General features: G+C 46.0%; 1 protein-coding gene across 1 annotated transcript; it reads left to right on the top strand.

The window, feature by feature from the left end:
* Positions 1–2,655: 2,655 nt before the first annotated feature.
* ZFP3 (ZFP3 zinc finger protein) lies at positions 2,656–21,062 on the top strand. Its single transcript, XM_003274557.2, has 2 exons — positions 2,656–2,776; positions 16,185–21,062. The coding sequence occupies exon 2, from the start codon at positions 16,193–16,195 to the stop codon at positions 17,699–17,701; it is 1,509 nt and encodes a 502-aa protein (XP_003274605.1). The 5' UTR covers positions 2,656–2,776; positions 16,185–16,192; the 3' UTR covers positions 17,702–21,062.
* The last annotated feature ends 833 nt before the right edge of the window (positions 21,063–21,895 follow it).

The following is a 21,895-nucleotide window of genomic DNA, read 5'->3' as shown; positions in this document are numbered from 1 at the left end:
ATAAATGTAGCTTGCAATGATTTTGATGGAAATGGACTTTTCTTGGATCATGGCTTGGAGAAAGTTTTGAGCAGAGTGAGGAAGGTTGCAATGGCAACCATGGAAAATGGTAGACAAGCTGAGTAGAGAAACAGAAAGTGATTTCTGGGCCTGTGGAAAGCAGACACCATAAAATTACCTTAGGACTCTTCAACAAAATGTATTTTTCCCACTCACCATTAGCAACATGGGCAAGGAAAACATTTTTTTTTTTTTTTTTTTTTTTTTTGACATGGAGTCTCGTTCTGTGGCCCAGGCTGGAGTGCAGTGGCATGATCTTGGCTCACGGCAACCCCTGCCTCCCAGGTTCAAGCAATTTTCCTGCCTCAGCCTCCCGAGTAGCTGGGATTACAGGTGCGAGCCACCATACCCGGCTAATTTTTGTAGTTTTTTTTGAGATGAGTCTTACTCTGTCTCCCAGGCTGGAGTGCAGTGGCCTGATCTCGGCTCACTGCAACCTCTGCCTCCCAGGTTCAAGTGATTCTTCTGCCTCAGCCTCTCGAGTAGCTGGGACTACAGGCACACGCCACCATGCCCGGCAAATTTTCGTATTTTTAGTAGAGACAGGGTTTCACCATATTGGCCAGGCTGGTCTCGAACTACTGACCTTATGATCCGCCCGCCTTGGCCTCCCAAAGTGCTGGGATTACAGGCATGAGCCACTGCGCCTGGCCCCAATTTTTGTACTTTTAATAGAGATGGGGTTTCACCATTTTGGCCAGGCTGGTTTCGAATTCCTGACCTTGTGATCTGCCTGCCTTGTCCTCCCAAAGTACTGGGATTACAGGTGTGAGCCACCGCGCCCAGCCGGAAGATAGATATTCTGATTGAATCAGAGTTAACAAACTTCCCGTGCAGTTGCAGACAGTAGGGCAAGGGAGTTAGGGATTTTAGTATGAGAGTGGCTAAAGTGATGGACCCTAGAGTCTAGGGCCTAACGGCAATGATGAATTCAAGAGAAAGTTTTCTTTCTGCTAGATAGTGTACGGGATACAAACACAATATTCCTTTCTAAAGGTGGTCACTCCTTTCCCTATTTCATAGGATTATGGCGAGGCAAACACAGAAGCCTGCCCTCATCCTTGTGCGAAGGCAGGTGACCAGGCTTGGTTAATCACATGGTCCTTTCCCCCTTGATTGGTCCAGGGTTGAGCACCAGACCCAAACAGGGCTAATCATAGTCCTTTGTAACTGATATTTGGGAAGGATAGTGTACTCTGAGGCAACATTACATAGAATGAAAGTCTTCAATGTGGTGATCTTGGAACCGACACCTAAAAACAAGCTGGCTGGCTGGGCGCAGTAGCTCACGCCTGTAATCCCAGCACTTTGGGAGGCCAACGTGGGCCTAAGGTCTGGCCTAAGGTCAGAAGTTCGAGACCAGCCTGACCAACATGGTGAAACCCCGTCTCTACTAAAAATACAAAAATTAGCCGGGCGTGGTGGCTGGCACTTGTAATCCCAGCTACTCTGGAGGCTGAGGCTGGAGAATCGCTTGAACCCGGGAGGTGGAGGTTGCAGTGAGCAGAGATCGTGCCATTGCACTCCAGCCTGGGCGACAAGAGCGAAACTCCGCCTCAAAAAACAAAAACAAGCTGGAGGCCGGGCGCGGTGGCTCATGTCTGTAATCCCAGCACTTTGGGAGGCCGAGGTGGCCGAATCACCTGAGGTCGGGAGTTCGAGACCAGCCTGACCAAAATCGAGAAACCCCGTCTCTACCTAAAATACAAAATTAGCCGAGCGTGGTGGCACATGCCTGTATTCCCAGCTACTCGGGGAGGCTGAAGTAGGAGAATCGCTTGAATCCGGGAGGCGGAGGTTGCGGTGAGCGGAGATGGCACCATCGCACTCCAGCCTGGGCAACAAGAGCCAAACTCCATCTCAAAAAACAAACAAAAAAACAAGCCGCTGTGCAAAATTACAGAGGAAGTAACAAGGAAAGGTTCTGAGGTGAGAATGGGCCAAGCTTGCTCAGGGAACGCAGGAAGGCTAGCTGCAGAATGCTGTTTCCGTGGCCTCAGCTGCTTAACCTAGGCCTTTACTCTTAACCTTGGTAATTCCCACTCAATCTTGAGATTTCAACTCAAACGTCACTCCTGCAAGCCCTCCCGGAACTCAAAGCATGTCTCCCTTCGTTCCCGCCGAGGAGCGACCTGTTCCCAGGATCTGCAGCCTTGTATTTATCAGACCTACGGAGTCTGTGGAAAGGAAGGATGGGATAAGAACGATGCGGGTTGGGAGAGTTAAAAGGGTCGCGCAAAGTCCCCGCGGGAATGCGAAGCGGATTCCCGAGTTCTTCAGTCTAGAGCAATGCCTGGGGAGCGACACCAGGGCGCAGAGCGGCAGATCGCGGAGCGGAAGTTCATCCCCGGAGCCGTTCTAGGAAACCCGGAGGACTCAGCTCGTCAATGATTCCGGGGCTGAAGTGGGCATCGACGGGTGCACTTTGCTGTTCCAGGGAGCCGGCTCGGCAGGCGGCGGCGACGTGGAACTTGGGCTAGGGCGAGAACCGGCGAAAAGCAAAGCCGGAAAAGGCAAGGGGGCGTCGGTGCGCTGACCACCTGTTCCTCCAGCGGAGTGCGACGCGCGCCGATTGGCTGGAGTGCCGCCCGGGTACCGGAAGTGGCCGATGCCCGTCGCCAGTGACACCGGGACAACAGCCGCGGGTTCTGTGCGAGAGGCCCAGCAGCGCGGAGCCTGAGCGGAGTGAGCGAGCGCGGGGCGGTAGCGGCCTGCGGTGAGACCTCATTCCGTCGCGGCTGTGGGGGTAGGCGGGGGCTGGGCTCCCAGCTCACTAGAGAGCCGAGCGGAAACCCTACGTTTAGGTCCGTTCTGACCGGGGTTCGCTGTGTGACCTTGAAGTTTATGCTTCCCTCCATTCCCCCCGCCCCCAGGCCTTCATTTCCACCTGCACGCAGAGAGGGTGGGGCCTGGACACCGCCAGGGACCGTCCCAGCTCTGGTTTGGTGCCTGTCAGCCGTGGGGGCGGGAGAAGCAGGGACACTCCCTTCTATCCTGAGGTGGGGACCCGTGGGAGCTGTGGTTTTCTCAGACATTCCACCCCCAAGTAAACCGCTAGGACGAAATGGCGGGCAGTGTCACAAACTTAAGGCCCTAGTGGCAGATTGTGCCCTGTGCTGCCAGACAAGATACTGACTTATGAGGGGTGGTTGTGAAAAGGAGACAGGTTTGAGCTGCAAAGATAGAGCCCTATTATGGGTACCAGAGGGAGAAGAGAGGAAAGGAGGATAACAGTGCCATAAATTAAATATCACCCAGCTTGGGAGAAGGAACTTATTTTTACAGTTATCGACACCAGCTATGTGTCAGACACTATCCTAGGCTCTTTAGATATAATGATGAATGAAATATCCAGTTAGCCATCAAGAGTATTACAGGGGCTGGGTGCAGTGGCTCATGCCTGTAATCGCAGCATTTTGGGAGGCGGGAGGATCACTTGAGCACAGGAATTCAAGACCAGCGTGGGCAACATAGTGAGACACCATCTGTACAAAAAACAAAGAAATTAGTTGGGTAGTTGGGTGTGGTGGCGCATGCTTGTAGTCCCAGCTACTTGGGAGGCTGAGGTGGGAGGATTTTCTTGAGCCTGGGAAGTTGAAGCTGCAGTGAGTCTGGGCAATAGAGCCAAGACCCTGTCTCAGAAAAAAGGGAGGTATTGCAGATTCATTATATATATAAGACAGTTACACAAATTCACTTAACATTTACCAGGTATCTGAAATATGCTAGGTACTCAGAATACCAGGATGAATGGAAAAGCATCCTTGCTTATGGTCTAGAGAAGAAAATAGATATGAAAAATTAATAATGCAGTGGGGTAGCTGCTACAAGGTGAAGGAGTAGCTGTCTGCCTTAGAGCCTGGGGGTCAGGGAAGAAAATGGAGGGGGTCGGCCGGGCGTGATGGCTCATGCCTGTAATCCCAGCACTTTGGGAGGCGAAGGTGGGCGGATCACCTGAGGTCAGGAGTTTGAGACCAGCCTGACCAACATGGTGAAACCCTGTCTCTACTAAAAATATAAAAAGCAGCCGAGCGTGGTGGTACACACCTGTAATCCCAGCTACGCAGGAGGCTGAGGCAGGAGAATCGCTTGAACCTGGGAGGCGGAGGTTGCAGTGAGCCGAGATGGCATCACTGCACTCCAGCACTCCAGCCTAGGTGACACAGTGAGACTCTGTCTCAAAAAAAAAAAAAAATTGGAGGGGGTCTGTCCATGCCTGAGCTGAGGCTTGGAGATGCTTGTGAAGTGCACAAAGTAGGCAGTAGATTTCCAGGATGTGGGAATAACTTGTTCTCAAAGGCAAAGAAGCTTTAAAGAATAGAAAATGTTTGAACTGCAGGACACTGAGCATGACTGCACCTTCCAACAGTTAATGGAGGGTGTGGGACAGGAGATGAGAAAGGGAAATGGGCTTCCTCAGGGGGACATGAGCCATGGGAAGAAATTTTTATTCTGTAGGCTTTGGGGGTGCAATAAACAGGAAGTAACATGATAACTATAGCAGAATGAAAGAGAAAAGGGCCAATGAAATGCTGACTCAGAGGACCGAGAGAACCTCTTTCCTGCAGATGTTAGTGAAGACTTTGAGAAGGAGGTGCTCTTTGTACTAAATATGGAATATTTGGTAGGATCTGGCCTTTCAGAGGTTAAGGAAAATCATCTGCATTAGCTAAGATGCTTTTGTCTGTAAGTAACAGAATCCAACTCAAGCTGGCTTTAAAATATGCAAGTATATAGGCTCTCATAATTGGAAGTCAAGAGGTATAGGCCGGGTGTGGTGACTCACGCCTGTAATCCCAGCACTTTGGGAGGCTGAGGCGGGTGGATCACCTGAGGTCAGGAGCTCAAGACCAGCCTGGCCAACATGGTGAAACTCCGTTTCTACTAAAAATACAAAATTAGCCAGGCATGGTGGCGGGATGCCTGTAATACCAGCTACTTGGGAGGCTGAGGTGGGAGAATCGCCTGAGCCGAGGAGGCGGAGGTTGCAGTGAGCCAAGATTGCGCCATTGCACTCCAGCCTGGGAGACAGAGCGAGGCTCCATCTCAAAAGAAAAAAAAAAAAAAGAGGTATAGTGGTTTCAGGACTGATTTAATCCAATGGCCCTGGCGGCATCTCCCTTGTTTTTCTTAGGTTTAGCTGCCCTCATTCACAGGCTGGTAGTGAGATGGCAGCAGCAGGTACAGGCAATAATATATGGAAGTATTTTCCTATGGTTCTCTCAGGATGGCAGGAAACTATTCCCAGCAGCTCCCAGCAAACTTCCTCAAAATATTGACCCAGATGAAGGTGTATGTCCATTTCCAAACCAGGAATTCCCGAATCCTTGCTGTTTCTGAACCAGTGCCTTGCAAGAATTAGGGCATTTATTTGGCTGGGTTAACTCAGTTGGAGTGTACTGCTGGAGCTCTTGGATGAGGTTAGATCTCTGGCAAGGAAAGCAAAGCCGCTGCAAATATTTTTGCTCACATACCCCGTAAAATAATTTTGGAAGGTTTGTATCTCTTTATACATTTGCAAGTTGACATCCAAAACATTTCCATTTCTCATCATAAATTTTAATGAGTTTCAAAGGATATTATTTTTGAGGTATTAAAATTTCAACATTTCAAAATAAAACCTCATCCCAGTTTCCCAGATACCTTCCCTTGGTTACCTTCCCTTGGAGCACAAAGAAGGTGCTCATCACATCCTTCACCCTCTCTGTAACCGCCATCTGTTAGCACCCCACTCCTCCCAGCCCCCCTTCATTTCCATCCGTATCTCACTCAGTCATCTCAGCTCTGTCCTGACTAACCTCCCTAGGCCTCACCTCCTCAGTCTTCCACCACACATCTCCCTGGATTCTCAGGCTGCCAAAACTGCCACTGAAAGAAGTCAGGAGAGCATGGTGATTGGCCCCTCTTCACTCTGATGCTCTCCAGCGTGCTTGCTTCATGAGGTGGTGGTAAGGGTTAATGTCTGTAAATTGCTTAGCACATAGTGAGAGCTTATCATTACCCTCCACATCAAAATGTCAGTGCTGCCGTGCTCATCTTCTCCCCTTCCATATTTATCCCACCCTTGTGCATGCTACATTGTTTTTTTCTGTTTCTGTTCTTTTTTTTTTTTTTTTTTTTTGAGACAGAGTCTCGCTGTCGCCCAGGCTGGAGTGCAGTGGCACGATCTCGGCTCACTGCAGGCTCCGCCCCCCGGGGTTCACGCCATTCACCTGCCTCAGCCTCCCCAGTAGCTGGGACTACAGGCGCCCGTCACCTCGCCTGGCTAATTTTTTGTATTTTTAGTAGAGACAGGGTTTCACTGTGTTAGCCAGGATGGTCTCGATCTCCTGACCTCGTGATCCGCCCGCCTCGGCCTCCCAAAGTGCGGGGATTACAGACGTGAGCCACCGCACCCGGCCTTCTTTTTTCTTTTTTGAGACGCAGTCTTGTTCTGCACTGGAGTGCAGTGGTGCAATTTTGGCTCACTGTAAGCTCCGCCTGCCCCGGGGTTCACGCTATTCTCCTGCCTCAGCTCCCAAGTAGCTGGGACTATAGGCACCTTCCACCACACCTGGCTAAGTTTTTGTATTTTTAATAGAGGTGGGGTTTCACCGTGTTAGCCGGGATGTCTGTTTCTTTTCGTACTCTTCCTGTACTTCCTGGCCTCTTGCTTGCCCACTTTCTGTCCAGAATGCTATAGTGCAGTGGTCTGCAGATGGAAATATGTGGAGGAGGTACACAGATACTTTCTGTAACATCTTTGGGCACATAGATTGTTGAATGGAAATCAACTTCTAGATCTTGACTTTATTTTGTATCCTTGCCTATGACTGATCTGCTTAAGAATGGGCCTGTTCTTTTCTTCATTTTATTTCATTTTATTATTATTATTTTTGAGACGGAGTCTCATTTTGTTGCCCAGGCTGGAGTGCAGTGGCGCGATCTTGGCTCACTGCAAGCTCTGCCTCCCAGATTCACGCCATTCTCCTGCCTCAGCCTCCCGAATACGTGGGACTACAGGCGCCCGCCACCATGCCCGGCTAATTTTTTGTGTTTTTAGTAGAGGTAGGGTTTCACCGTGTTAGCCAGGATGGTCTCGATCTCCTGACCTCATGATCCACCTGCTTCAGCCTCTCAAAGTGTTGGGATTACAGGCATGAGCCACCGCGCCTGGCCCTTTTCTTCTTTTTTATAAAAGAAAGACACCAGCCAGGCACAGTGGCTCATGCCTGTAATCCTAGCACTTTGGGAGGCCGAGGTGGGTGGATCATTTGAGGTCAAGAGTTTGAGACCAGCCTGGCCAACATGGTGAAACCGCGCCTCTACTAAAAATACAAAAAACAGGCTGGGCGCGGTGGCTCACGCCTGTAATCCCAGCACTTTGGGAGGCCAAGGCGGGCGGATCACGAGGTCAGGAGATCGAGACCATCCTGGCTAACATGGTGGAACCCTGTCTCTACTAAAAATATAAAAAATTAGCCGGGCCTGGTGGTGGGTGCATGTAGTCCCAGCTACTAGGGAGGCTGAGGCAGGAGAATCGCTTGAAACCAGGAGGCAGAGGTTGCAGTGAGCCAAGATCACGCCACTGCACTCCAGCCTGGGCGACAGAGTGAGACTCTGTCTCAAAAAAACAATAAGTAAAATAAAATAAATAAAGACACCACTCACGCATCTCCTTAAGGTTACCATGGTGCATCACTCTGCAGTGGGAAATCCTCTAGCGTGCCATACAGAGACAATTTGTTGAAAAAGTGAGTTTCTTGGACCTTTTGTAATACAAGTCTCAATCTTTGCTCCCAACAAAATTTTACGTCATTTTTTGAGAGAGGGTCTCTTATTCTGTCACCCAGGCTGGAGTGCAGTGGTGTGATCACAGCTCACTGCAGCCTTCACCTCCTAGCCTCAGGTGATCCTCCCACCTCAGCTGCCCAGGTAGCTTGGGACTATAGGCATTCACCACCGTGCTTGGCTAATTTTTTTGTAATTTTTCTAGAGACAGGTTTCGCCCTGTTGGCCAGGCTGGTCTCAAACTCCTGGGCTTAAGTGATGTGCCCACCTTAGCCTCTCAAAGTGCCGGGATTATAGGCGTGCCCAGTCCTGACAAAATTTTTAAAAGATGTAATCAGATTGTCAGTCAGCTGACAGATTATGCCGTAATGTTTTACTACAAATCACTGTGTGGCTTTTTGGCAGATAAGTTCAAAAAGTTGTGATATTGCTATCACAAGAGATTGCTGTAAATGTAGATTTATGCAGTTTGGGCAAAATCAGGTCCAGTTACAGTAACTAGAGTAAGTTTGTTAAACATAACAGAAAGGTGGTTTTTAACTCAGAAAAGGTATGCAGTCAGTTGTATTATATCTGTCTGCTCTCAGGTTTAGGGGAGGGGAGGGGCAATCTAGATTGAGAAGAGGAAAAAAGTCAGAACAGGAACTGGCAATGTACCCATAATTCTGCTGCTTGACACCTGTGTTGATCTGCCTGTAGGCCAGATTTTGGGTAGAGATGGATACACCACATTAAGAGTAGGATAACTCCAGTCATTAAGACTTTGTAGGCCGGGCACAGTGGCTCATGCTTGTAATCCCAGCACTTTGGGAGGCTGAGGTGGGTGGATCACCTGAGGTCAGTAGTTTGAGACCAGCCTGACCAACATGGAGAAACCCCATCTCTACTAAAAATACAAAATTAGCCAGGCATGGTGGTGCATGCCTGTAATCCCAGCTACTTGGGAGGCTGAGGCAGGAGAATTGCTTGAACCTGGGAGGTAGAGGTTGCAGTGAGCCAGGATTGCACCACTGCACTCCAGCTGGGGAACAAGAGCGAAACTCCATCTCAAAAAAAAAAAGACTTTGTAACGCTGGTCTTCAAACCTGGCTGTGCATCAGAATCATCTAGGGTACTTGTTTAAAATATAGATCTCTTGGCCCCACTAGAGATTCTGATTCTGAGAGATCTGAGATGGGATCTGGAAATTAGTATTTTTAAGATTTCTCAGTGGATTCTTATGCAGCTAGCCTAGTTCCAGGCCAAGAACCATTGTTTAAGAGACATTCATCTAACAAGATCTTCCTGCCATGATTTCAGGGCTACTAAGCAATTTTCAGGGTTTTATGTGGCTTTCCATGTAGATTTTCTTTTCTTTTTCTTTTTTTTGAGATGGAGTCTGGCTCTGTCGCCCAGGCTGGAGTGCAATGGCGCGATCTCAGCTCACTGCAACCTCCATCTCCCAGGTTCAAGCGATTCTCCCGCCTCAGCCTCCTGAGTAGCTGGGATTATAGGCACCCACCATCATGCCCAGCCAATTTTTGTATTTTTATAGAGATGAGGGTTCACCATGTTGGCCAGGCTGGTCTTGAACTCCTGACCTCAGGTGATCTGCCCGCCTTGGCCTCCCAAAGTGCTGGGATTACAGGCATGAGCTACCGTGCCTGGCTCATGTAGATTTTCATCTAGGTAATACGGTCTTTTATAAATTTTATTTCTTGTTGTTAATTAATAGATATCTGGTTTATACATCAGTACTTTGTGAATGAGGCTTTTTGAGCTTGCTTTCCTTGAGTGCATTGAAAAGACAAATTTAGGTCTGCCAAGTTGAGGGTCCTTTTCTGAGCTGTGGAGACCCAATAGAGGTCTGCCTGTCATCCCCAAACTGAGGACCAGTGGTCAACGTCTACTTTTCTAGTAGCACCTCCATCTTATCTCTCTTCAGAAACATTTAATTTCAGATTTAGGAAAGTGAGGAAGTGAGAAACGGAAAGATAGAAAATTGTATTTGGGAATTTGAATTTAGGCTATGAGAAGTGGTGTTTCCATATGAGTCTGAGGCCTAATGTATGGCTGTGCCTCTGGAATAATCAACCAAATGGAGATTGGCTTTGATTTGTATTTGAGAAGATACCCATAGAGCAGTATTTAACAAATGACATACCGTGTTGCTGGCAGAATGCAAAGTAAAAGAATGATCAGAGTGGGTAAGATTTAGTTGGGGAAGGCTTTCTGTGTTTTTTTGAGATGGAGTCTTACTCTGTCGCACAGGCTGGAGTGCAGTGGAGCGATCTTGGTTCACTACAACCTGTGCCTCCTGGGCTCAAGCAATTCTCCTGCCTCAGCCTCCCCAGTAGCTGGGACTACAGTTGCACACCACCACGCCTGGCTAATTTTTTGTGTGTATTTTTAGTAGAGACAGGGTTTCACCATGTTGGCCAGGCTGGTCTCGAACTCCTGACATCAGGTGGTTCTGCTTGCCTCAGCCTCCCAAAGTGCTGGGATTACAGGCATGAGCCACCACACCTGGCTAGGGGAGACTTTCTGAATTTGAGTTTTGTTTTTGTTTTTTTTTGAGACAGAGCCTTGCTCTGTCGCCCAGGCTGGAGTGCAGTGGCGCAATCTTGGTTCACTGCAAGCTCCGCCTCCTGGGTTCACGCCATTCGTCTGCCTCAGCCTCCTGAGTAGCTGGGACTACAAGTGCCCGCCACCACGCCCGGCTAATTTTTTGTATTTTTAGTAGAGATGGAGTTTCACCGTGTTAGCCAGGATGGTCTCGATCTCCTGACCTCATGATCCACCTGCCTCGGCCTCCCAAAGTGCTGGGATTATAGGCGTGAGCCACCACACCTGGCCCTGAATTTGAGTTTTAAACTAGGTCCTGGTTACTTGACTGGGGATAAATACATACTTAACTTCTGTTTTATCTTGTTTTGCTAAGAAAAAGTGATTTTCCATTTATTGTGGTACACATGTCAGCTCTATGAATGCTGATTTTGTGAAGAACTAGATGATGGAAAAGAAGCAACTATAGGAGACATGAGGATGAAAAGGAAAGGCCAGAGGGGGGGTTGGAAGCAGATGGAGACTGAAATGGCAGCTTGTGGAGCTTGCTCTTGGGTAGGGATGAGAGAGGAATGTATTTAAGACAGTACTTCCCAACTCAGATGGTGCCATGGAGGAAGAAGACAGCTAAATTCTCGACAGTGGATTCTTACAATTGTATAGATACACATTACCTATAATTTTCAAAGATTTCAACAAAAAGGAGAAGTACAGTTTTTAGGTGCCCTCTCTTACTTCATGGGAAAATGAGAGAAGATGCTGAGATGGGGAAAGTCAAAGAAAGTTCCACCTCATTTTCAGGTGTAGCACAAAGAACTTCTAAGACTTCAGGATTCCAGTAGGAGATCAGGTTCCTTCCAGGTATCTGGGGAGAGGGGCATTACCAGGCTGCCCTGATGAGTGACGGGAGGTGCCCAAGCCGGATGGTGTTAGTAACCAAAATCCTGTGGATAACGGGAGGCCGGGCAGAGAGAAGGGGGGTCCAAAGTCGCCCCCAAATCTCCCCCTTTCCCCTTCCCTTACCACATGACTCCAGCCTCCTGTGCTGCTCAGGGTCTTTGTTTCTTCAGTAATCTCATCCTTTCTTCACTCAACCCCTATCTCTCTGCTGGACCTATTCCTTCTAATATAAACATGCGCCTATCTCTTCCATCAGAGGAAAGCCTTGCTCTATAGCACTGTCCATCTTGGTCTTCTCCTTTCATCCACTTTTTTTTTTTTTTTTTTTGAAAGCAGCAGCAAATTCATTATTCAGTCCACTACCAGCTGGCTTTTGCTTCTGTCATTCCCCTGAATCTGTGCTCACAGTTCATATGTGACTATCTATTGTCTCAGTACACATTTTCTTTCTTTTTTTTTTTTTTTTTTTTTTTTTTTTGAGACGGAGTCTCGCTCTGTCACCCAGGCTGGAGTACAGAGGCGCGATCTCGGCTCACTGCAAGCTCTGCCTCCCGGGTTCAGGCCATTCTCCTGCCTCAGCCTCCCGCCACCACACCTGCCTCCTCTTTTTGTATTTTTAGTAGAGAAGGAGTTTCACCGTGTTAGCCAAGATGGTCTTGATCTCCTGACCTCATGATCTGCCCGCCTTGGCCTCCCAAAGTGCTGGGATTACAGGCGTGAGCCACTGTGCCCAGCCTCAGTAGACATTTTCTAATTCTTATCCTAGTGAATCTCAACTGCATTTTATTTTTATTTTTTTTTTTTTTGAGACAGAGTCTCACTCTGTTGCCCAGGCTGGAGTACAGTGGCTCAGTCAGAGGTTACCGCAGCCTCTACCTCACAGGCTCAAGTGATCCTCCCACCTCAGCTTCCCGAGTAGCTGGGACTACAGGCACATGCCACTGTGCTTGGCTAAATTTTTAATTTGTAGAGATGGGGTCTTGCTATGTTTCCCAGGCTGGTCTCAAACTCCTGGGCTCAAGTGATCCTCCCACCTACTCCTCCCAAAGTGCTGGCATTAAAGGCATGAGCCACCATGCCTAGCCTTCCCTTGATATTTTTAAATTCCCTCTGCCAATGCCTAAGTGACTTCTGTGACACAGTATTCTGGTTTTTCGGTTTCACTACCATTCTTTATCTTCTTGGCTCATTCTCTTCCTCTACTCACCCCTTTATGAACAGAGTCTGAACAGGAAACAGCTCACTCAAATTAGGATAATTTGAGGAGGGTTTATTTGCAGCGAGGTTAATTATAAATGATCTAGGTGCGGGCAGGTCATTGAAGAACCTGGGGCTGGTAATAATAGTCACTAGCCCTGGGCCTGAAGAGACAGGAGGGAGCAGAGGTTACTGGAACCCAGACAGTGAGACTACTGAGTAGGACAGACTTGAGAGGAGTAGGGACCTCAGTTGAGAGACAACACCAGCCCAAGGCAACCTCACAGGAAGGAACCCTGACCCCTTTCTCCTGCCCTGCCCTTTCCTCCCTGCTTCCAGACCCCTGCTGGGGCTCCTCATTGGTGGAACACAGCTGGAAGCCAGAGGCTCTGTTGATGTGTTCCATACAGGTTAGGCTTCTGGGGCAAAGAGTGACAGGGAGAAAGGTGGAAAGAAGATCTAGAGGGAAAATGGAAGATAACTGGAGCACTCATGACTGTTTCTTTGACTCCTAGGCTTCTGTTCGCAGCCTCTGATGGTTCTCATGCTACACTCAGGCTGAGTACTCTCAAGTCTGTATCTCTAGTCCTGACTACTTTAAGCTTTAGACCAATATATTTGGACTGATTCTTTGATACCTCTCTGTGGATATCTTGAAACTCATTTTGTCCAAAACAGAGCTCATTGATCCTCTTTTATTGCTATACTAGCTCCTCTCCCAGTATTCAGAATATTGTGGCACCACCGTCCATCTAATTACCATCCCTCAAATTGAGTGAGATCTGGGCACCATCTTTGAGTCCTCCCTCCTTGCACCTATCTCCAGTCACACACTAAGTCTTGCAGAATTTGACCTCTTCCATATTTCCCCAGCCTGTCTCTTCCTCCCCACTGCTACTAGTGCTCTCGTGAGATCACATCACCTTTTGCCTTGATGACTGCATCAGCCTCCCAGCTGATCTTCCTATGTGCAGGCCTACCGCTTTCTACTTCAGCCACTAAACGACCACGAGTGTGCATCTGCATGGAATACTAATCTGACCAGGGACCATGTCACTCCTTGGTTTAAAAACCATCCCATAGTTCTGCATTGTCGAAAGGATGAAGTTCCATACATGCCCATCCCCCTTGAGAATCACCCTTCCACAATGAACACTTTCACTGACGGGAGGATTGTATTCCTCAGATTTGCTGTAGTGCACAAATAGACTGCCCTAAGCAAAGGCCACTTTAATATTAGTTCCAGATTGCTTATCATCTGAACAAAGGTCAGGCTTATTCTCCTGGCGTTTGGACCCCTTGTCTGTGGTGGGGACAGCCAAATCCCCAGGACAGTTTTATTAGGAATAGGTTTGGCCTCGTATAATAACAGAAAAACCCCAATATCTTAAGCAAGGCAAAAGCTTATTTCTTTCTTAGATAAATGAAGTCCAGAGGCTGGCATTCCAGGAATGGTATGGCAGTGCCATGGAGTCATCAGGGTCCCAGGTTCCTTCCAGCAGTGATCCCCAGTCCTAGGCTATGCCAGTATACTCATGGTCCAGGATGGTGTCCAGCTATCACATCATGCTCTGGGAACAGCATGGAAGACAAGATGGAAGAAATGTATCCCCTCATCCTTTAGGAGATTTCCTAGTAGTCTCATGTGGTTTTATTTGCATCTCACTGTCTCATTGGCTAGAATATGGTCATGTGGCCAATCCCAACTGCAAAAATTAAAAAGCTGGGGAATGTATTTTTTTAGCTAGGCTAATTGCCACACTACATAAATTTATTATTCTGTTATAAGGCAACGAGGAATAACAGATATTGGGGTAGGCAACTAAACATTTTTGCCACAACTAAAAATCTTTGTAAAAGTTTTAAAAAGGTACTCTTCCCCCCACCCACCCCTGCCCAAGAAACAAGGTGTCTTGTTCTACTGCCCAGGCTGGAGTACAGTGGCATAATCACAGCTCATTGCAGCCTTGACCCCCTGGGCTCAAGTGACCCTCCTACCTCAGCCTCCCCAGTAGCTGAGACTACAGACATGCCACTGCCCCTGGCCAATTTTTAAAAAATTTTAGTTGAGACAAGATCTCCCTATGTTATCCAGGCTGGTCTTGAACTCCTGAGCTCAAGCAATCTTCCCACTTCTGCCTCCCAAAGTACTGGAATTATAGGCATGAGCCACCACACCCTGCCAAAAATGTACTCTTTAAGTAATCTATGAAGGTATTAAGAAAATACTATAAGAGAGCTGATTACAAAATTAATATGTAATGATCAACAGCATTGCTATATATAAAAGTAATAGCCAGTTACAAAATGTAAGAAAATGTCACTAAATGAAAAGAGGTACAGAGACATGATGAACATAAAAACAACATCAGCATAAGTTTGGACTACAAATTTATACTAACGTTTACTTGGGAAGATATGAGAATAGACAGGAAAGGTCTGAAAAAGAAAACTCAGGTAACTTTCTCTAGCATATGTTAAAAATGTTAATAAAGCTAACAGGTTGAACTGTTTGATATTAGAGAAGACACAGATCAGTGGGACTGAATAGAATCCAGAAGTTGGCCCAAATATAGATGGATATTTAGACTATGGCATAGGTGGCATTTTAAATCAGTAGGGGAAAGAATTATTCAGTAAATGGTATTGACACAATTCACTAGCCATTTGGAGAAGTTTAAAGCCAGTGGCTCCAAATGTCAGGGAGCCAAAGGCGGTACTTCTCTGCTAGTTACAGCTAAGACACGTTAATCTTTTGAAGAGGTAAGCCCTCTATGTCCCCTCTCCTGCTCTATAGAGCTGATGAGTACCAGAGAACAGGACTAAGAATAGTCCTCTTGTTACTCATTTTGCAGTTACTTCCCCTGTACATCCAAAAGTTATTTCTATTAACTTGTCCTTTTTTTCTTTTTTGAGACAGGGTCTCACTCTGTCACCCAGCCTGGAGTGCAGTGGTGCAGTCTCAACTTACTGCAACCTCCACCTCCCTGGTTCAAGCAACTGTCCTGCCTCAGCCCCCCAAGAAGCTGGGACTACAGGTGTATGCCACCATGCCCAGCTAATTTTTGTATTTTTAGTAGGCAGGGTTTCGCCATGTTGCCCAGGTTGGTCTTGAACTTCTGAGCTCAAGTGATCTGCCCTCCTCGGCCTCCCAAAGTGCTGGGATTACAGGTGTGAATCACCCTGTCATTTCTGTCCCTTCTTTGAATATTTATCATATACCTATCTATTAATATGGCCACCATTTTCCCTAGATGTTTTCTTTAATCACCTTCAGGTTCTAACCCAACTTACCGTTAATATTATGGAATTTTTTTTATCAGCATCTCTTTACCATCCATTTCCTACTTCTCTCTCGAAATCTTTTCTCACTCCTGTCAGCATCCACTGTTTAGCATGTCCACCATAATCCTAAATCTCTGTCTTTGGCAGCATCCTGTCATTTCACCAGATACCAAGACTGTTTCTGTTTTGTTTTTTGTTTTGAGAGGGTCTCGCCCTGTCACCCAGGCTGAAGTGCAGTGGCGCATTTCAGCTCACTGCAGCTTGACCTCCCCAGGCTCAAGCAATCCTCCTGCCTCAGCTGCCCTCCTTCCCTGACCAAGACTGGTTTTGAGTGCTAGGAGAACTACATCAAAGCTCTGTCCTCCTCTAGTGTTAGCTTCATTTAAATATGATACGGTTCCTTCACATACTTACCTCTCTCATTTCAGATTGCGAGATGGGGACTGAGAACAAGGAGGTGATTCCCAAGGAAGAAATTTCTGAAGAATCTGAGCCACATGGGTCATTATTAGAAAAATTTCCAAAAGTGGTTTACCAAGGTCATGAGTTTGGAGCAGGATGTGAAGAAGACATGTTGGAGGGACATTCGAGAGAGTCCATGGAAGAGGTTATAGAGCAGATATCTCCTCAGGAGAGAGACTTTCCATCAGGGTTGATGATCTTTAAGAAATCACCCTCAAGTGAGAAGGACCGGGAGAATAATGAGAGTGAGAGAGGCTGCAGTCCCAGCCCAAATCTGGTTACACATCAGGGAGATACAACAGAGGGAGTTAGTGCATTTGCTACCTCTGGCCAAAACTTCATAGAGATTTTAGAATCTAACAAAATACAGAGAAGTTCTGTGGGAGAAAAGCCTCATACATGTAAAGAATGTGGGAAAGCCTTTAATCAGAACTCACATCTCATCCAGCACATGAGAGTTCATAGTGGAGAAAAACCCTTTGAATGTAAAGAATGTGGAAAGACATTTGGAACTAATTCAAGCCTTCGACGGCACCTGAGAATTCATGCTGGAGAAAAACCCTTTGCTTGTAATGAATGTGGAAAGGCCTTCATTCAGAGTTCACATCTTATTCACCATCATAGAATTCATACTGGAGAGAGACCCTATAAATGTGAAGAATGTGGTAAAGCCTTCAGTCAAAATTCAGCCCTTATTCTACACCAGAGAATCCATACTGGAGAGAAACCGTATGAATGTAATGAATGTGGGAAGACCTTTAGGGTTAGTTCACAGCTTATTCAGCATCAGAGAATTCATACTGAAGAAAGATACCATGAATGCAATGAGTGTGGCAAAGCCTTCAAGCACAGCTCAGGCCTTATTAGACACCAGAAAATTCATACTGGAGAAAAACCATATCTGTGTAATGAATGTGGGAAGGGCTTTGGTCAGAGTTCTGAGCTTATCCGGCATCAGAGAATTCATACAGGGGACAAACCCTATGAATGTAATGAATGTGGGAAAACTTTTGGCCAGAACTCAGAGATTATTAGACATATTAGAATTCATACTGGTGAGAAGCCCTATGTATGTAAGGAATGTGGGAAAGCCTTCAGGGGGAACTCAGAACTTCTTAGACATGAGAGAATTCACACTGGAGAGAAACCCTATGAATGCTTTGAGTGTGGAAAGGCTTTCAGGCGGACCTCTCACCTTATTGTCCACCAGAGAATTCATACTGGAGAGAAACCCCATCAATGTAATGAGTGTGCAAGAACCTTTTGGGATAATGCTGAGCTGCTTCTCCACCAGAAAATTCATATTGGAGAGAAACCTTATGAATGTAGCGAGTGTGAGAAAACATTTAGCCAGCATTCCCAACTTATCATACATCAGAGAATTCACACTGGAGAGAAGCCTTATGAGTGCCAAGAATGTCAGAAGACTTTTAGTCGGAGCTCTCACCTCCTCCGACATCAAAGTGTTCACTGTATGGAGTAATCTGCAAAATAGGAAAGCCTTTACTGGAAAAGCTAAAGTCCAACTTATTCATTTGTTCATAATATGGGCCCCAAGTATTCAAATCAAATGAATGGACAGAACCTCCTCTGTCCTCCCACTGATTTTAAACAGTTGGTTGAAGAAGATGAGGCACTTTTTTTTTTTTAAAGTGTTGGGGTCTTGCTTTGTTGCCCAGGATGGGATGCAGTGGCACAGTCGTAACTCACTGCTTCCTTGAACTCCTGGGCTCAAACAGTCCTCCTGCCTCAGCCTTCCAAGTAGCTAGGACTGCAGGCACTAATGAGGCACTTTTATGAATTATTCATTGAGAGGTTTCAGTGTACTAAGTTAAATCATAAAAGCTATTTCAGGCCTTAATTTCCCCTCTGTCCTTCTTCCTTCCTCTTCTCCTCCCCCAGTGGATCACATAACAAACATTAAGGGTCTGTACCGGCCATCTTTCCTAAATTACTCTTCAGCAAAATTGTGGGAACAGGATTCCACCACCTCCTAAGAATGACAGAGTTGACTCATTGAATGTTACCCCCTGAAATATTAGAAAGTCATAACTTAGAAGATACACCTCATTCTCCTGTCCACTGTTTAGCATTGGAATAATTTAGTAAGCTTTTATTAGCTTCAAAGTCGTCCAGCCCTGCTATCAAGTTACTTTAGAAGATGGCAGCATTAATGAAGAAGCAGGGTCATTTCACATCTGTTAGGCTTCCTTATTCATCTGAAGAGGCTGCCGTGATGGAGGAACTGACAGGCAATTTACAACAGGATTATAAGTGAAGGCCTTAGAATCCAGAGGGGCTGATTAGGCAACACCAGGGGATAAACAATTGAGGTCACACTGCTCGGCATGGGCAGAAGCAGCTCTTCAGGGGCTGTCCACACTTCAGGGGTGCTCAGACTGACTGCTCCTAAGAATTGTGCTGCATACATTTTTAGCCCCATCTCCTGCCACTGCTGACAGATGTCGTGACAGGAAGTAGCAGAGAGGACTGTGGCTTCACCTCCTCCAGGCACCTGGCTACAGTGATGAGCCAGTTCACCTGATGACAAACCAGGGTCTGGCCTTGCCAAAGCACTTAAGTTCTCATGACCTGGACCCCACTGGAGGCCCTGGCTAAGTCAGGATGTCATAGCCTCTTCTTGGTTTTACCCCTTGGCCTTGAAATTCTTTTTTCTTAAATAACTTTAAAAGAATAGAGATAAGGTCTTGTTATGTTGCCCGGGCTGGTCTTGAACGCCTGGGCTCCAGCGATCTTTTTGCCTCAGCTTTCCAAAGTATTGAGATTACAGGTGTGAGCTACCATGCCCAGCCTTGAAATTCTTTCTTCACAGTCTCTGCATGTTTTTTGTGTTCTATATTTATTTCTTCTTTAAGGAAACACAGCCTACATTTTTCATGTGTCCATGTTTCTGAGGCAGTGGGTGTTAGTGGGAATTGCACTAATGGGGGTCCAGCAGGCCTGGGGTCTGGTCTTAGTGCTAGACCTTGAATAAGGCACTTCACCTGCTGGTCTCCAATTTTCTCATCTGTAAAATGAAAGAGTTGAACTAAATGATCTCAAAAGTTTCAACCAGCCCAGTAATTCCTTAATTCTTTAAAAATTTAACTTTATATATCTTTATTGTTCTTTAACCTCGTCTTTGTTACACTAATATTAGTCACTAATATTTATTGAGTGTTTACTACCTGACAGGCACAGTGCCAGTTTACATTTTAATTTTCACATCATTTCTATGATGTGGGTACTCATTTTTTTAAAGCTTTATGAAGGCATAATTTACATACTATAAAATTCACCTGTTTTAAGTGTTCAGTTGAATGATTTTTAATTTGCATAGTGGTGCAACCATCAGTGAGGTGGGTATTCTTACCCCAATTTAAAAGATAAGAAGGGGCAGTGTTAAGTAATTGACCCATGATTACACAGCTAGTAAGAGCGAGAGCCAAGACTCCAAACCTGGTTGATGCTCTTAACCACTGTGCTGTGCTGCAGGTAGGCAGATTCATTACTGCCTTATCTGAAATCCTTTGCACGTTTTCTATTACTAATTTCTATGTAGATTTGAATATAATGAATTTAAATCATGTCCTTGGTAACAGAACTGATCACAGCCACAAAAAATTCACCAAATGGGTTTATTCTGTACTCCAATATAGGTGTCTTCCCAGGTTTATATCCTTGACTTGAGAAAAGGGTTGTACAAATAGATGATTGCAGAGTTTCCACATCCTTCCAGATAACCTCTGCCTCTAACAGTCACACTCTTAATAAGGGAAGTTGTTTGATTTACTTCTTCCCTTAGGTTGATTACAAGTGAAGTGTGCCGTCTTACTCCTTTTTTCATTGCTGGAGCACAAATTGAATTGTGCCCAGACCATATGTTTCTCACATGAAACCTGGATCTCACCTATCCCTTCCATGCCTGATTCCCGTGTTTGCATATTTTATTTCCACATTTACCTCTTGTCAGCCCTGATAGAGAATTTGGCACCCCTTCAAGCTTCTCCTAAACGATCTATTCACACAAACACCCCTGAGCAATATGGACTTCACTGAAGATAGTGTGTAAGCAAAGGAGAAGAGTTCACATTGTGCATCCTATTAGACATTTTGTTCTCAGAAGTACCTTACTGGCCAAACCAATGAAGGTTTTTCTCTTGTCCTCCCCTCTCAAGGCTCAGTCACCTCAACTCCTTTTTGCCTACTAGATATCCAATCCATCACCTCACCTCCCCTGGCCCTAGCTCAATTACCCTCTTAAACCCATCCCTGCTCAGCAAAACGTCCTATAGTTCACCATTCATTCATTTGAACATTAGGAGGCAATTTAGTGACCTGTTGTACCTGACCATGTTCTTAGGGGGGAGGTCTCACGTCTCATTCCCAGAAAAATCTACCATATATAGATACATATTCCCCGCCCTGCCCCAGAAGATTTCTGGTGAATGAAATCACCTGTATCTTGTTAGGTACATACACGCAAATCCTTAACCTCAATTCCCTGTCCTCTTCCACGTCTTACCCAGATCTCTCAGGAAGATTTCTCTTTTCCTTCTGTTTGCCTCCCTCTTCGACTTAATTGGGAGTCAGCATCTGACCACAGTCGTGACTGGTAGTGATGATTTGTGCAAATACTATCAAGGAAAGGACATGAATTGTCTTAATTTTAGACCCAATAAAAAAACCACACAGGCCTCCATCTTAAAGTCCTACCTAAATACCCAGAAATACCCTTCAGAATTTTTGAAGCTATGCCCATGTACAAGATTTTCTTCCTTCCCTAATTTTAATGGTATACTAACACCTTAGGTAAATAAAATATTTCTTTACTATTTTATTGATAGAATGCCTTTGTCATGTTTATTCCAAATTGCATTATGGTTCACTATGGTTTTTAATAAGGGCTTTGTTTACCAGTTTCATCCCCACCTTGTAAGTTTCACCTTACCTAAGTACCCCAACATGCTTGTTAGCTTCTGGTTTTGCATACAGTGTACATTCTGTGTCCTTGATCTGCTTTGCTTGGTGAGATCCTTCATCTTAAATAAGAGGACAAGTGTTACCTATTGTGTGTGTGTTGGTATACACGTTTTTCTTCATGATTAGCAACTTAAAATACTCCGGACCATTTGTATGGCCTTTAACAAAAAATCACATTACTGAAATTTCAGGGTGGCGGCAGGTGCTGCTGATTGTTTACCATTAAATTTTTACAAGTGTTCTGACTCCTGGCGGATGCCAGGTTCTTAATACTGTTAAGTCATGAATCTTCTTTGAGAACCAGGAAAGCTCTGCCCGGAAAAATGTACATGCAGTTTCAGATAATTTATGGACTTCCTGAAACTCATCCTCTGACCCCTGTTCCCCAAATCAAACATTTAACTTAAAAAAAAAAAAAAAGACCGAGTCACTTCCCCAATAATTTCCTCTACACCGCACCCCTCAGCTTTTGGAATGAAGCTATGTCAAAAAGAGCTAACTAGGTGAACCCCTGCAAATGGAGGTCAGCTGGACCTCAGTAAAAGCCCAGTGGGAAGGAGCGGGGACGATTCTGGCGATCACATGAGGAAGGGAGCAGCCTCAGCAGGGCAGGTGGACACAATCGTCAACCACTCGCTGGCCGCCTGCGACATGAAGCACCTGCGCTGGGCGCGGCGGGTAAGCGCCGACACTA

The sequence above is a fragment of the Nomascus leucogenys genome, chromosome 19 (genome assembly GCF_006542625.1).
Source record: "Nomascus leucogenys isolate Asia chromosome 19, Asia_NLE_v1, whole genome shotgun sequence".
Lineage (NCBI taxonomy): Eukaryota > Metazoa > Chordata > Mammalia > Primates > Hylobatidae > Nomascus > Nomascus leucogenys.
The sequence above is the reverse complement of the archived record's forward strand: the minus strand, read 5'-3'. Positions and strand labels throughout refer to the sequence as shown.

Bases quoted from the DNA above. Each gene is read 5' to 3' on its own strand.
- ZFP3 (XM_003274557.2), top strand. From the start codon at position 16,193: ATGGGGACTGAGAACAAGGAGGTGATTCCCAAGGAAGAAATTTCTGAA.